General features: G+C 35.1%; 1 protein-coding gene across 1 annotated transcript; it reads right to left on the reverse strand.

Moving 5' to 3' along the window:
- Positions 1-458: 458 nt before the first annotated feature.
- On the reverse strand, positions 459-3,950 carry LOC133323687 (polyribonucleotide nucleotidyltransferase 1, mitochondrial). The gene is made up of 6 exons (XM_061532606.1): positions 3,820-3,950; positions 3,326-3,745; positions 2,711-3,254; positions 1,812-1,939; positions 758-1,664; positions 459-674 (listed from the first exon to the last, which is right to left on the reverse strand). Exons 1-6 carry the CDS (start codon positions 3,948-3,950, stop codon positions 459-461), a joined length of 2,346 nt encoding a protein of 781 aa, XP_061388590.1.
- Positions 3,951-17,878: the final 13,928 nt, after the last annotated feature.

Genomic DNA, 17,878 nt, shown 5'->3' on the forward strand with positions numbered 1-17,878 from the left:
TGTAATTGGAAAAATCTGCTCCACCTCTTAACTCGAAAACGTTATTTTAATTCAAACAAAAAATCATATCTTCCATAATTACAAATACTACTATTATATTAATTACATATAAACTAAATAGGATTTTGTATAAAAACAACTAAGTTTTTTTAATTATTCTTTTGCTATTTGAGTTAAAAAACACAAGTTTGCAATTGATGAATTTTGTAATTATTTCTCACACACATATATATTTCTCATTATTTCACTTTCTTTTTTTGCATTTCCAAGATTTGCAAAACATTTTTATTTTAAAGAATTTTTTTATACATTTTTTTAAACGGATAACAAATGTAAAACATTCATTCATTTTATATGTTTTTATCGAACAAAATCATAAAAGTTTAAAACAACTAATTAAACATACTTAAAAATATAACAAATAGTATTTAGTTTTATTTTTGGGTTTATATTGTCTACTATGATGTTGAGGAGGAAGAGGAGGTGGGTGGTGTTGTTGAGTTATCATTTTGTACTTCATTGGCATTGGATTTATTAAGGCTACGTATAATGCTGGTAGTAGGTTGTAGAACTTTACGCGACAAACGCATAAAACCTGAGACAGGATCACGACCAAAATATTTCACTTGAATTTCTTGGCCAACTTCAAGGCCTAAGGCGGAGGGATGAGCAACCTGGAAGGGTAAAATATAAATAAGTATGACGAAAAATTAACCAAAGAAAGCAAATTTTGAAACTTCGAAGTGTTATCGCTCACCTTTCTCTGATCCAATTGTGAATTATGCAGTAATGCCGGAGGCATACCATTATATAGAATGACCATAACACCAGTATCTCGAATCTCTGTTATTTTTGCGGTATAAATGCCACCAAATTCTAAATCAGGTATTCTCTCTTTGGGTACCAAAAAGGTGTCAATCATTTCCTTGGCCTCATGCATTGCCGATTGGGAGGGGGCAAATAATGTAAATGTGGTCTCATCTTCCGTTGTTGCCGTACAACCAGTTTCAATGTAGAGCTTTTTCAAATTCAAACCACCCGGACCAATTAAATGTGATCTTTGTTGTGGTTCTATGGTTATACGTTCCGTAACGGGCCAACAATCTTTTTTAACTTTTCTCGGCTCGCGTATTGCCTCCGACATAATGTCCAATATTTTCGCCTTAGCATCGGTAGCTTTTTGTAATGCCTCCATAACAACTTTCAATGGAATGCCGGGTATTTTCAAATCGGCTTGAATGGCTGTGAAACCTTTACGTGTACCCGCCACCTTCATATCCATATCACCTAAATAATCTTCGATACCCAAAATATCTGTCAAAATGCGATAATCTTGCAAGTGTTTGGTGTCATTATTTTCATATTTGGTAACAAGACCAATTGCAACACCGGCGGCAGGTGAGGAGACGGGTACACCGGCATCCATCAGGGCCATTGAACCACCACAAACGGTTGCCATAGAACTGGAACCATTCGATTCAAGTACTTCTGATGTCAGTCTTACTGTAAAGGGAAAATCATTTGGCAGTGTGGGAACGAGAGCTTTTTCCGCTAACGCACCGTGGCCCAATTCTCTGCGGCCGACACCGCCAATACGGCCAACTTCACCGGTGGCATATGGGGGGAATTCGTAGTGCAGCATAAAGTTTTTGGCTTTAATGCCACTGAAAAAAATAGGAGAAAAAATAAAACAATTTTAGAAACCGGATAATACACAAGCCGATAATAGAGCATCAACGACTTGACCTTGAGAATGTGGAGTCATAAAATATTTTTTATTTTTGCAATGCTTATGAGTCTTAATTTCTTACCTTTCCAATGCCGATAGTGTGTCAAGTTTCATGGCAGATTCTTGTGAGTCCAATGCCACCGTACAGAACACTTGAGTTTGACCACGTTGGAAAAGTGCCGAACCATGCAAGGGCTTGTATAAATCAACCTGAAAATATATGAATTGGAAAAGACAACATTGGGTACTTAATTAAATACAGTCTGTTGTGGGGTCTAAACTGCAATGATTCCCAGGTGCTTGTACCAAATTGGATATAAGCTGCTGCTACGGATGGCTAAATAATACCAATCTACAGATGGACAAACATAGTCCTTATATAGAAGTCCTAACAACTTTTAGGTAGTTTAGATCTTAGCCTCACTTTCCTACCAAAAGCCTAATTTGGAAGAAATTTCCCATTGGATCCTGATTACACGTAAGGGTATATTGGATACTTAAATAAATACAGTCTATTGTAGGGCCTAAAGCCACTTGATGGCTTATACCAAATCGGATTTAATCTGCTGCTATGGATGGATAAATATTTTCAATCAAGGTCCATGTTTTGACATAGTATTTATATAGAAGTCCTAACAACTTTTAGGTATTTTAGATCTTAGTATCATTTTCCTATTAAAAGGACTATAATTTTGCATTTTGGTTTCTCAAAAGAAAACCTCCCTCGGGCTAAAAACATTCGATGTAGGTCCATGTTTTGACACAGACCTCATACAAGTCCAAGATCTAAATCCCAAGGTCAAGTCTAATTTACCAACCGAAATACAATTACAAATACAATTTCTGTTTTTTCAAAATGGTCCTTACTGCTTTTAGTTACTTTGAAAGGGCTAGTCTCATGTCTGAATATCGTCAATGTAGGTCCACGTTTGACTTGAAGTTTCATATACCTCTAAAAAATTTTCCCTAAAGTATACTCACCTCACAACTGATATTCCGCAGACTATCAAAATCACGACCATCACAACGACGATCTGTTTCGAAAATCAATTCTCTAAATATCGTTTTACAAAAACGATTAAATTCATCGGTAATAAGGGCAGGATCGGTGTCTGGATAACTGGACCACACTTTGTCAATAACATTTGTGCGTACATCATTAACAGCCATATCACGTGATATTTTGTCATGGCCAGCATCTTGAAAGATTTCGCGAAGACGCATTTCACTCATGCTACGCACTGCAGCAGAGATTTCTTCATCAACTGTGGCAATTTGTTCCAATGGCCGTTTCTCTTTACCATGCAGCTTCTGCAGCCTTTCAATTTCGGCAACAATACTTTGTGCCTCTCGGGTGCCTTGTTTTATGGCCTTAAGTAGATCTTGTTGCAGCACAACATTGCCTTTGCCCTCCAACATAACAACGAGATTTTGTTTCGTAGCCGATACCACTAAATCCAGCTGGGAAGATTGTAATTCACGGCGTGTGGGATTGACAATTATTTCACCATCACAAAGACCTAATCTGCAAAGGGTATCACATTTAAAACACATAATAACTCTAATGAATTAATGATTTTAAGGGCTATTTCTCACCTCACAGCGCCTATGGGGCCATACCAGGGTATATCACTTAAACTCAGTGCCAACGAAGAGGCATTTAATGCCAATACATCTGGCGAATAGACAGCATCCATGGCCAACATATTGCACACCAATTGGGTCTCGGTTCTATACTCAGCAGGGAATAGAGGACGCACAGATCTATCAATTAAACGGGCCGAGAGAATTTCCTTTTCCGATGGACCCATTTCACGACGAAAGAAATTTGTTGGAATTCTTCCCGATGCAGCTGTTTTAAGACGGTAATCCACAACCAAAGGAGTGAAATTTGTTCCCGGTGTGGGTTTTTGTTTTGACACTGCCGTAACCATAACGGCTGTATCACCCATTTCACAAACAGCAGTGGCATTGGCAAAACGGGCATAGCGACCCGCTGTCATAAGGAGATTACGTCTGTAATAAAATTGAGTTTTAAAATTTTAAAATTTTGAATTTTACTCCAAATAATGCCTGACTGCATAACTTACCCATTTGAGAATTTAACTTCTAGCTGTGGTCCTTCTGTGTTCGAGGTAGTATGCAGGTTTTTCCGTGGTACATAGGAATGCTGACGCAGTCTAAAGTTAAGTAATTTTAGATAATTTGTTGGATATTTCATTCTTAATTAATATTTTTTTGTATTTTATATTGGAATTGTTATTAAATAATTTATTGAACGAACTGGACGGAAAATTCTTCCGCACCTTCTACACGCGAACAGCTGACTGGCTAAAGAGTTTCGGCACATGGATCAACATTTAAAAACAAAACAGTGCCCTCTAGAGAACGAAATTTGAAGATAAGATTTGGATAAAGCAATGTTAGGGATGCCAATATAAATTTGTGGAGTTTTGAAATGTAGATGGCGCCCCCACAAGTTGGAGGGCATATTATTTTTTTATTCCGTTTGCAACTCTAAAAGTTCGTCAGAGATACCATATGATAGTGCTATAGTTGGTAAACTACTTCTTCGCAGAACATTTTACGTGTAGGTCCACATTATGACATAGCCCCGCCTATGCTAGTTATTTCCATGGAATTTCCAATCGAATTGGATGTAATATCGTATTATGAGTTCTTCGGGGGTAAAAATTCCTTCCAATATTGGTCAATGTCCAATATAGCTCCGTAAACCCCATAGGTATATTGATGGAGCAGATTCTAACCGAAATGACTGCAATTTGGCATTCCGTTTTTGTAGGTACAAAAACTCCTACTCAGAAAAATGTTCATGTTTGAGATAACCCCTTACGAGGGTAAGTCTTCACTTTAAGTATTCTGATTCTCTTAGGCGCATTTTTCAACCGATATGGCCGTTATTTTAAACTTCGGGTTGTTGATGGGTTGCATAATAAAAAATTAAGGTCCATAGGTTCTTGATTTGATATAAACTCTTCATAAAGCTCCCGACGATTTTAAAAGATTGTTATGGTCTATCCGGCGGAAGGACTTCTATTTGTATTGATTGTCAAAGGATCTCAAAGGTACTTCTTTTATTTGATGTTATATTCTTTCTGGTCAGGTTTCATGAAAACAATCAGATCATCTAAGAGAATAGGTTGGGTGTTTCTATGAGAATATATTCAGGACTTCTATGATAATAGCTTTTGGGCTTCTTTTTAAAAGTCCTTCTAGTCTTCTTCGAGGAGACGTTCTGGTCTTCTGGATGAAAAGTTCTTCTTAGAGAAATACTTTTCGATCTTCAATGAAATACTTTCTGAAATTTTCTGAGAAAACCATTAAAGACATTCTGGCCTTGTTAAAGATTACGTTCTGCCTTTCTATGCAAAAATCGTCTTCTTCTTTGATAAAACCTTCGATGAAAAGACTTTATGAGGTTATCTCAGATGATAATCTCGTTTATGAGGATACCTTCTTATTCTTTGAGCTTCTGATCTTTGACTTTGTAATCATCTAAAAAAAATCTATTATTCTTTGAGAAGACGTTATGACCTTCTACAATAAAAAGTTCTTCTTTGATAATACCTTTCGATATTCAATAAAAAACCACTCTGGACTTCTCTGAGAAAACCGTCCTGATTTTTTTATGGGAGACCAATTGTGATATTAACTTTTGATCTTCTATGTGAATAACTTCTGACTTTCTCTATGAAGTCCTTTTGGTGTTACTTGAGGAAAACGTCCTGATATTGTTTGAGATTGCGTTCTGATTTTCTATGAGGAAATCTTCTTCTTATTTGAAAAAACCTTCTATGAAAAAAACGTTCTGAGGTTCTCGAGAATATATTTTTGTCTTCTAGGAAAATTGAGAAGACGTTCTGACATTCTATAAGAAAATCTTTTTCTTGAAGAAACCTCTTTTGAAAAGACTTTCTGAGGTTATCTGAGATGATATTCTTCTTTACGAGGTTACCTTCTTATTCCTTGTCCTTCTGTGATAACACTTTCTGGTCTTCTATGAAAAAAAACTTGTGGTCTTCTATGAGACGAAGTTGTGGTCTTCTTTGTGAAGTCCTTTTAGTCTTCTTTGGTAAGATGTTCTGGCCTTCTATGAAATGATGTTCCATATATGAAAAAGCTGTAGAACTTTACGATTTATTTTATGGCAAGACTTTCTACGGGGATACGTCCAGGTCTTCTATAAGAATAATCTCTGATATACTATGAAAAGATCCTTCTAATTTGAAAATATCTTCTACGAAACGGCTTTCTGGACTAATGTAGAAGATTTATTTTTTGCGAGGAGAACTTCTTCTTTGTTGGGCTTCTATGAAAAGACTTTCTGGTCTTCATGAGCTGCTGTTCTGACCTCCCGTGTGAAAATTTCTTCTATTCTAATTTGAGGAGACCAACTGGGTTTCCAAAAGATATCCTTCCTTGAGATGATGTTCTATGAGATAACGTTCTGATTTTCTATGAAAAAAACTCTTCTATGAAAAAAAAACTTCCCAGACTTCTCTCTGAAGACATTCTTGTTTTTTGACCTTCTATGAGAACTTTTGGCTTTTTTAAAAAATGGGAATAACTTATTTTCAAGAAAAAGAAAACTGTACTTCTCTGAGAAGACTTTATAGCTTTTGGCCTACTATGCGAAGGCCTTTATGAGGAGACATTCCACGAGAATAACTACAGATCTTCTACGAGAAATACTTCTGCCCTACTCTGGGAATACTTCGGACACTTTATGAGAAGCCTTTCTCGTCTACTATGAGAAAATCATTTTCTTCGAAAACACTTTTTGGACTTCTCTGAAACCGAAGATATTCAGTGTTCTCAGATGAGATATTGGGACGGTCTATGAGAATAACTAATGAACTACTTTTTGGTTTTGTTTTAAGTAATCCTTACTTTTGACTTACTGTTCTTCTTTGAGAAGGTTCTATTAGAATACCCTTTGGAGATCTATGAGAGGACCTACAGGAGTTTTTGTATATTTGTGTAGAAGACCGTAAGGCAGACTCAGGCAATTACATATTTCGAAATATTTACAATAGTAATTCTTGAGAATATAGTTCTGAACCAATTTTTTTATTTATTAGGTAACAAACAATATCATATTTTTTCTGAATTAAAAAAAAAATAATAATTTTTTTCGAAAAAGATCAACGACACATTCCACATTTATTAATAACTCTGTTCGAATTAAAGCCCGCATAAGCAGCCTTGGCAAATTTCAACATATCATCCATAATATCACCGGCCGCACCATTAAAACTATTCCTCTGTTGAACGGGAATTTCGAAAAACATCCAAATTTGCATATCCTGTTCGGCAGAGTAATAATCACGTATGGTATCCACTAACATCGATGTATTGCCTCTGGGACGTATATTCAAATTTTCCAAACATCTACTAAGAGCAATCTTACCATCCGCATCTAATGCGGCTGCAACAACTTGCATATAGGAGAATTTAACTTCGTACATGCGACGACTTCTATCCGAATAGGTGAAACGAAAATCGAAACACTCATGACCATGACAGCCGGCTACTAAATTTTGATAATCACCATTTAGCCATCGCTGGAGATCCATAGTGCTAAGGAATTTCTTTGTGCGTGTCGGACGACCCAGCAAATTTACCATATCGAATTTGCGTATATCGAAATATTCACATTCGATGCAACTCAGGCTTAACTGGGCCGATTGCATTCGTTTATCCACCTCGCAGACGAGTAAATGATTGAGAACGGCAGCGGATGATTCACGTTTTGCCACACATCGTATCATGCAACAGTTACGTTGTTGCAGCAACAAATGAGCCATCATTGAAGCCATTTCGGAACGTGTGCGAGCATCAAAACCATTACCAACACAATCGAAATGTAATTTCGCCTTGGAAGATGACGACGATAATGATGATTTCGACGATAAATTGGAAAATTGTGATCCCGACTTCTTATTGACCTGCAAGGTATCATAACCCAATGCCACAAATGGATCTGTCATTTCTGGTCTAGCTCGAACCTGCACCAAAGTTAATTTAGAGTGGGATGCATTTTGTGAACCAAATTTATTTAGTTGAATGATGACACGATGTTTTTCCGAAATCGCTTTTTCCAAAGAATTCATTTTGGGAATTTGAAATTTGTTAATTGATTTTTTTGGAAGAAAAATTTTGAATGTTTGGAATTGGAAGCAATGTTGCCGCACATGTAAACAAAACTATTTTTTGAAGTTCAAAACATACAGTGGGAGCATGATACAATTATACCATGAGTGGGAGTATTGTGCCAATGAAGTTTGAAGGCCTGCTACCGTAACCGTTCCTAGATGGCAGGAAATATACATGTACTCGATCATACTAATCTGATACAACCATAATAAAGTTGGGGTACAGGGCCTAAGGGAGAAACACATACGAGGATTCTGGCCTGCCCTGTTAAGTTGGCTTCATATGAATTGTCAATTTATAAAGGAATATAAGAGTCAAACTTTTATTTGGACGACATTCTCCTTTATTATTTTGCAATAAAATAAGCCTGAAATCCCTGTGTGTTCCCCCTTAAATATGCTATAATCCCAAACCTTCAGAGACATGCGGAACTCGAACTAAAATTCCGAGTTGGAAAACGAATGTAAAAACGACATAACCATCTAAGAATGCCAGAGGATTGAGGACGCTGATAATATGATGGAAGAGTGAGCAAGGATTTTACCAGGCTCACGTTAAGAAACTTGCCAGAAAGCAGAAGAATGCAAATCTAAAAACGACTGGTAAGGAGGCACCCTCTTTTGCGAAGTAGGCAGGAGGTTCTACAGAGTTCTATTCACTCACATTGAGCTGTTCTGAAACCTTCTGATCTTTTATAAGAAGGCCTATTGATCTTCTGTAAGATGAATTTTTGGTCTTCTTGGAGAATACAACTTTCAGAAGGAGCCTGATAAGAAGTCAATAAGAATATTGTCATGTTCACGACAAGAAAGAATGGGACACTGAGACCGAAAATGAACAGCATGAACGGGAGAAAGAATAACGTACAGTAGATGGTTTCCATAAGGATAAGCTTGACATAATCCCCACTTTCTCAGATGCGGCGAAGGAAATTAAGTATACGGAAGAGCAAACGCATACTAAACTCGAATTCAGAGTCGGAAAACGAATGTAAGATCGACATAACCGTCTAAGAATGTCGGATGAAGGAAGAGGTTATAAAATGGTGGAAAAAGTGAGCAAGTATATTGTCAGATGTGGAAACACCCAGTGTGAACAGGAAAAACAAAAGCCCTTCACACTCAAAGGCCAAAACCGCAAATAAGAAAAATAGCTTCTCATCGGTTGATACAAACAGAAAGCGAATTATAGGTGACTGAGGGCCTCATAGTAGGCTTTGGTATCAAATAGACGAGCGCAACCTCGGAATCTTCCGTAAAATCAGGGAATCCCAAAAGGACCTACCGGACTACACGAAAGAGGGAAATGGCATACGAATTTGTTAAAGACAAAAAACAGAGACGAGTCCTACTACGTAGTGTTCCACGAAATTGAATTAGGAGATCCGCAAGGGGATGTTCTGAAGTCTTCTAATGCCAGGAGGTAGTATAAAACGAGAGAGATACCCACAAGGAGAATTTTTAAAGGTCTTCAGATTCGAAACTAGAGAGAAAGCACTACAGAGACGAGATTCGCCACGCAGTGATCTCTGAAATTGAGATAGGAAACCTTCAAAGGGGTGATCGAAGGCACTATCATGGGAATACCTATTGAAGAGTTCGACTGTGTAGAGATCGATGAAATTGAGATAGGATACCCACAAAGAGGTATTCTGTGGTCATCTTATGCCCAGGTTGACAGGAGGCAATATGAAGACGAGTTAGAAGACTCACAAGGAGAATTTGTTAAAGTCTTCTGAGTTGAAAGCACTACAGAGACGAAATTGAGATAGGAAACACACAAGAGAGTGTTCGGAGGCCCTCTCTTGAGAATACCTATTGAAGAGTTCTACTACGTGGTGATCGAGATACTCAAGAGGTGTTCGGAGATCCTCCCATGAAAATTCCTATTGAAGAATTCGACTGTGTAGTCATCGATGAAATTGAGATAGGATACCCACAAAGAGGTATTCTGTGGTCATCTGATGCCCAGGTTGACAGGAGGAAATGAAGAAAAGAAGACGAGTAAGGTGACCCACAAGGAGGTTTTTATGGCCTTTTGATTCGAAACTAGACAGAAAGCACTACAGATATGAGCTCGCCCAAGCAGCGATCTCAGAAGTTTTCCTATAGGAAGAAATTGTATTATTACTCTTTTATGTGAGGTCCTTCAGTGAGTAGACTTTTGGTAGTAGAATATCAAGACCTTTCATTGTAGAATCTTATATGCGATTGCATTCTGGTATTCCATGAGAAAACCTTCCACCAGAAGATTTTCTGGCATTGTCTGAGAATAACTTCTGATCTTATATGAGATCGCATTCTGATTTTCAAAGAGAAGACCTTCTGGTCCATCCTGTTTTCCATTAGTATATCTTCTAGTATTTTATGAGAAGAACCTCTGGTATTCTACTTAAAAACCTACTTCTATGGAAATACCTTATGGTTTTCTATTTGCAGACCTTCTGGTCTTCATTCCTATCTTCGATGAGTAGATCTTCTAGTCTTCCATGAGAGGAACTTCTGATTTTCTATGTGAAGAGCTTTGTTATTCCAAGGAAATACCTTATGGTTTTCTATGAGTGGGCATGCTGGGTTTCAATGAGGAGATTTTATGTTCTTTAATAATGATTTTTTAAAGATGACCTTCTAGTCTTCTGTTATAAGTTTCTGCGGACTCCTAGAGGAAGAACTTATGATCAACTAAGACAAGAACTTTTGATATTCTTCCATTAGATCTTCTGGTCTTCTATGAAGAAACCTTCTGATTTTCATTAAGCAGGCCCTCTGGTCGTCTGTTAGAACACCTTCTGAACCCATTTCTACGTCAAAAGCTGTTGGGTTTCTATGAGAAGACCATCTTGTCTTCTATTAGAAGATAATGTGATCCTGTCTTTTGGACTTCTTATGTGAGGAGACTATGTGGTATTCCAGGAGAATATATTCTAGAAGCTTCAATAAATAGACCTTTAATGAGTATAGTTCAATGGGGTTTCAAATATGTAGATCTTCTGGGAATATTTTCTAAACATGTTCTTCAAATAAGAAGACCTTCAAAGAATATCTTCTGGTCTTCTATGAATAGATCTCTGATCTGTATGAGAAGGCTTTTTAATTTTCAATGTGAAATTCTTATGATGTTCTCAAAGTGAACCTAATCTTCTGTGGGACGACGTTCTAGTCTACTATGAGAAGGTCTAGTGATTTTTTTTAAAGATGACCTTCTAGTCTTCTGTTAAAAGTTTCTGCGGACTTCTAGAGGAAGAACTTATGATCAACTAAGACAATAACTTTTGATATTCTTCCATTAGATCTTCTGGTCTTCTATGAAGAGCCCTTCTAATTTTCATTTAGCAGGCCCTCTGGTATTAGAATACATTTAATTTTCCTATCAGATGTCCTTCAGTTCTTCAATGAGTCTAGTCGAACTTTCCGAAATAAAACCACAATATTTTGTTTTTGTTTGGCTTATATACACCTCTTTTCATTTTTTATTTATTTATGCTCGATGATAAAATTAATACATCTATAAATTGCTGAATTAGTATTAAATCAAACTTTGAATGCGTTGTACATAATATTTACTGATTTTTTTAATAATTCATACATTTATATATAAGTTATATTTTTTAAACATTCTATAGAAAAAAGTATTTTGTGTTATGTTTGAAAATAAAATCTCATACAGAAAAATAAATACAAAGCGAACAGGGTTATAAGGAACCAACACGTATTACTAAGGTTCTAAGGGTTTCTTGTGGTCAATTTTGACAATATTAAGACCCATCTCGTCCATTATAACCCTGTTGGACGCTTGTTTCCCGCATCATAATCACTATGGACCAAAGTTTGTATAAATTCATTCATTCATAATTTATTTTATTTGTATGTATTAATAACTGGCTATGTTTCTTGTATGTTTAATAGTATTTTTTAGTTTTCTATTTTGTTTTTTAATATATAATACAATAATTATTATATATAGATTTTTTATTTTTAAATTGTTATAGTAATTATATTTTCATTTATTGTCAACAAATTAATACCATTTATTTCTAGAGAATGGTATGCGGTAGTTGTATATAGTTTAGTATATATATTTATATTTAATTGTAATACAAACATTTTTAAAGAAGTTATTTTTATTTGCTTGTTTGATTTTGGGGGAAGAAGTCTTTCGATAAAATTCAGTCTAAAAGAAACCGAATTTTATTTTAAGAATTTAATTTTTTCGAAAATTAGAAAATGTTGTGTATTTATTTTTTTATATTATTAATGCAAACATTTATATATAAATTCAATTGTACATACATATATAATGCAAAATAAAATATAATAATAATTGTTATAAATTTGTATGTATTTTGTTGTGTATCTCTGCCGACGGCGCTGGTTAAATACATGTATAATATGAAATAAATGGTAGATGGTCTAATTTAGGGCCGCCAACAGGGAGACTGTACGAAGCTATATACGAGGGCACTTCGAAAAGTTCTTTGCCTATCAAAAAAAGAGCGTTACAAACAGAAAAAAGCTAAGTGTTTTGGGAACTTCCATCTCTGTTATGAACATTAAATTTTGTTCCGATTTGGCAACTCCTTCATATAGAAACAGGTGTTCAAAGACGCATCTGCAATTTTTTACAATGAAAGCACGCATTTCTAATTTTTCCATTGTGAAAAATTGAGGATGTGTTTTTTTGAACAGCTGTTTTTATATGAAAGAGTTGTCAGATCGAAAAAAACCTTAATATGTGTCCATAAGAGGGACGGAAATTTCCAAAACACTTAACTTTTTCTGTTTATACCGCGCTTTTTGTGCTAGGTTTTTTTTTTGAACACCTGTTTCTATATGAAAGAGTTGCCAGATCGAAATAAACCTTAATATGTGTTCATAAGAGAGACGGAAGTTTCCAAAACACTTAACTTTTTTCTGTTTATACCGCGCATATTGTACTAGGCTAAGAACTTTCCGAACTGCCCTCGTATATATATATATATATATATATATATATTATGCTGAAGGATTATTGAAGGTGTTATCTTCATTTAACTTAGATCTTAATTGATAATCGAAATTTCTTCTCATAAAATATTAAAAGGCCGGAGGGTATACTCATAGAAAACCGAAAGTATTCTCATGGAATATCCGAATGTTTTCTCAGACGAAGAGACAAGGTGATACCCTCTTACAGAAGGGAAGCTAGCGTTCTCATAGAACATCAAAGGGGGTTTTCAGAAAAGGTTAGAAAACCTTCCATTAGAAGGCCAGAAGCCTTTTTCATGGAAGATCAGAATATTTTCTCAGAGAAAACTAGAAGTCCATCATATAAATCACCGAAGATGTTCTATATAGGGCAAGAAAGTCGTCTTCTAGTTTTCTTTGAAAACATAACAGATACGGAAGTTTTCAAAACACTTAACTTTTTTCTGTGCATACCGCGTTTTTTGTGCTAGGCTAAGAACTTTCCGAACTGCCCTCGTACATATATATATATATATATATATATATTATGCTGAAGGATCCTTGAAGGTGTTATCTTCATTTAATTTAGATCTTAATTGATAATCGAAATTTCTTCTCATAAAATATTAAAAGGCCAGAGGCCCGAAAGTATTCTTATGGAAAATCCGAATGTTTTCTCAGATGAAGCCAGAAGGTGATATCATCTTACAGAAGGGCAGATAGCGTTCTTATAAAACGTCAAAGGGGTTTTTCAGAAAAGGGTAGAAGACCTTCCATCAGAAGCCCTTTTATAGAATATCAGAATATTTTCTCAAAGAAAACCAGAAGTTCATCTTATAGATCACCGAAGATGTTGCTATATGTAACATCTACAATGCCTTCTATATAGGGCAAGAAAGATCAAAGGTCGTCTATTAAAAGACATTTAATAAGAAGTTCAGGACTTTATTTAAGAGGTCGGACGGTATTCTCATTAAAAAATTAGAGGTTCATCCCATAAAATGTTAAAGAACCAAAATGTATTATCATAGAGGGCATAGAAGGTTTCTTATAATTCTAATTAGGATATAAGATTTTATGAGGTAAGACCTTCGCCCCGAAGAATCGAATTATAGAAGGTCAGATAGTATTCTGATGAACACTATGTTAGATGGCTAAAATAATACATGGTTGATTTTAATTATAATGTTGATTTAATTATCTCATGGTAATTTATAATTATTTTCACAGAAAAATAGAAGGTCTTCTTGGAGAGTAGCTGAGAATGTTACTACGGGTAAGACCTACGATATCTTCTATAAGGGAATATAAATTCGTCTCCTTATAGGCCAAATGTGCTCTAGATTAGAAGATCGGAACATATTCTAATTGAAACTAGTTGTTCTACTATTTGAAGGTATTAGGTGCTATCAAAGAAAACCAGAAGTTCTTCTCATAGAAATTCAAATGGTATTTTCATAGAGTACCAGAAAGCCTACTCATTGTGGGTCAGACATTTGATATTCTCAACAAAGTCCAAAAAGTCTTCCCTATATGTTCTCATATAGGTCTTCTTGTAGAAGTTCAACATCTATTCTCATAAAAGACCAAGAGGTATTTAAAAAACATCAGAAGAAGATTTTCTCATAGAGAATCCAAGGTATTCATATAGTTTTTATAGGCTCATAAATATTTGTATTAAACGGCCAGAGGGGTCAGACATTTGATATTCTCAACAAAGTCCAAAAAGTCTTCCCTATATGTTCTCATATAGGTCTTCTTGTAGAAGGTCAACATATATTCTCATCGAAGACCACGAGGTATTAAAAAAAATCAGAAGAAGGTTTTCACATAGAGAGTCTAAGGTCTTCATATAGTTTTTACAGGCCCATAAATATTTGTATTAAACGGCCAGAGAGTAAGAGCGTGTAAGGTCATAGAGGGCCAGAATGTATTATCAGATGGTGTTATTATAAAAGACCAGAAATTATTCTCAAAGTTTTTAAAACCCAAACAAAGAAAGACGAATCATTGTGCACTACCACAATGCGAGCTTTGGCACCATCGCCGACTGACACCAATGACCGGGTGGAAAAATTTTTTGAAATTATCAAAATACCAAAATTTTGGCTTACTGATGTATGTGTACAGATATTGACTAATTTTGGTAGGACAATGATAAGTCAAAATATAAAATTAGAGATAAATAGGTAAAAATACGCGCCAAAAATACCAAATATTGAAGGACCTACGCCCGAGAAGTTGATAGTATATCCAAGAGGAGTGGTTGACTTTTAAACTGATACCAATTATATTGTCGTATGTATTCGGATGTGGGAGTTAGACCTTAATATTTACGGGTGCTTACGCATTAATATATTATTTAGTATCCCATTACAACACTGTAGGGCGAAAATATAGCGCTGATCGCTTTGAAATTTTCCATGAGGATCCAGATATGGTCAAGGACAACGCCTATAATTTACGGTGATGATCAGATAATAATATTGGGATGAATTGGACCGAACATTTAATTTTTGGTGCTTTTCAAGTCGATCTATAGGCCACAATTGAAAGCCGAACATCACAACACAACCCACCGTGAATGGAATCTGCGCAAGTAGTTAGAAGGGCTGTACTGAATATTAGTAATATTTGTTGACCTCTAGTTGGCCAGAAGGACTGTACTGAATATTAGTAATATGTGTTGACCTCTAGATCGTCAAGAGGGTGCAAATATCGCGACATATTGTCCAGGCTCAGAATATAGAACCACAGAATCTTAAATTTTCGTGGAAGTTGTGTAGGGTATCATATGGTCGGCCCCGTCCGACTATACTGCTCCGCTCACTGGTTAGTTATAATTTGGTAAAAAACGTAACCATAATACCGAATAATGCAAGCACAAAGAGAATGCATGATAAAAAAGACTGTTACATTAGTTGAAATCGTCTCCAAACTCTTTATACTACCGAAATTTTGGAATAATGGACTTATGTTGATAGCAGAGATTGTCCGTTAGTAACAGTGACGTAAATGACATACATACGTCAGAAACGTCGAAAGCCCATGTAAAACAGTTAAGTTTTTGACAAAAGACCAAACACGCAAAAAAAACGAAGAAAAAAGAACGGGGTTTTTAAATTTTTGAACCGGATATTCAGATAGTAAAATTATAGCCAATCACTACCGAAATTTGATACTGTACCGTAATACGCCTGGCTACCGTAACAAATTCACGGAAATTTTTGTAGGAGAAACCACAAGGTGTATATATTCTGAAAGTACATTTCGAGACCTTTCAATTGATGTGGGTCTCCATACACACAGAGTCCCCACTGTTACTGAGACTTGCAATGAAAATCGAGAAAATCCGTTAGGCGAAAGTTTGTTTTTCGGCATAGGGTGTATATATTCTGAAAGTACATTTCGAGACCTTTCAATTGATGTGGGTCTCCATACGGCATTCATTTTAGTTTTTGCGCAATATGGCGTTTTCTACCCAGAGTCCCCACTGTCACTGAGACTTGCAATGAAAATCGAGAAAATCCATTAGAATTAGAATATTAGAATATATACACCATAAGGTGTATATATTCTGAAAGTACATTTCGAGACCTTTCAATTGATGTGGGTCTCCATACTGCATCCATTTTAGTTTTTGTGCAATATGGCGTTTTCTACACAGAGTCCCCACTTTTTTCCACAACATGGCGTTTTCTACACAGACTCCCCATTGTCACTGGAAAATCGAGAAAATACGTTTAGCAAAGTTTTTTCTTCGGTATAAGGTGTATATATTCTTAAAGTACATTTCGAGACCTTTCAATTGATGTGGGTCTCCATATTGCATCCATTTTAGTTTTTGCGCAATATGACTATAAGAATCCTGGGAAAATAGTATCCGAATGCAGTGTACCCAACTTTTGTCAATTTCTGGTTTTCTTAATGATCTTGTGATTAATAAAGATATGCTCAAACCCTTTTCAACATATTATATATACATATATGCCTCTGATGAAATCTTCATATTTTATTTGCTTTCTCTCTCCCTCACTCTCTCTCTCTCGTTCTTGTGTTATTTTTAAAGTTCAAACAGATCTTATTAACAATTTATAACAAATAAACATTTATGTGTATTTTATGTAAATAATTATTGCTGTTTGTATTGGTTTTAATATGTATATTTGTAACAAACAAAAAATGTTATAATTTTTTCTCTCCCTCTCAATTTCTCTCAACTACAATTCGAATTTTTTTTAGCAAATTTCAAGGTATCTGTGGTTATTTTGAGGATATGTTTTGTGATGTTTTTAAATGATGTGGGATTTTTTTCATTTCGAGCGGCATGGGGTTTTTGTTTCAGGACATATACCTAAATGTATGTGGTCCATTTAACAGGTGTATATATATTTCAAATCCAAATCCATTTTGTATGCTATTTCTCATTAAAAAGGTTGTTTGTTGTTTTTAAGTAGGAGTTCTCTTTTGGTAATGGCAGTTAAGTTCAGCATTTGTAATGCTTTCATGGAATTTGCATTTATTTTATAACAAAATAAATTAACATATGAGAATTGGAAATCCTTCTTGTTTTCTCTTCTTCTTCTTTTGTTTTATTCGACCATACTTTGTTTTTAGGGTTTAACTTAACTTTTAAAACTATAACTAAAAAGCATTTAAATGTATGTATATAAAAATAGTCATGATGATATTATGGGAGGGGAAATTAATTGTAAAATAATTTGTGTTTTTTGTTGTTTTATCTATTTTCATTAAATCATAATCACATATTGTCGTTTTCATATTTTTTTTTTTTGTTATGGAAAATTAATCATAGTTACAAAAACTATATATCATAAATTAAAAATAAAAAAAAGAAACTCATAATAAAAGCCTTAGTTTGTTAACATAAAAAAACTATATATGTAAATGCCATTTTGTGTTTTTATTGTTTTTGTTGTTATTTGTTTCGTTTTGTGAAAGCAGCTTTTCTTCCTTATTATTGTATTTGCTTTTTTCTCTCTGTGCTTTTTTTTATTGTTCATCATCA

The sequence above is a fragment of the Musca vetustissima genome, unplaced genomic scaffold (genome assembly GCF_032173495.1).
Source record: "Musca vetustissima isolate MV318-11 ecotype Yass unplaced genomic scaffold, APGP_CSIRO_Mvet_v1 utg5255, whole genome shotgun sequence".
Lineage (NCBI taxonomy): Eukaryota > Metazoa > Arthropoda > Insecta > Diptera > Muscidae > Musca > Musca vetustissima.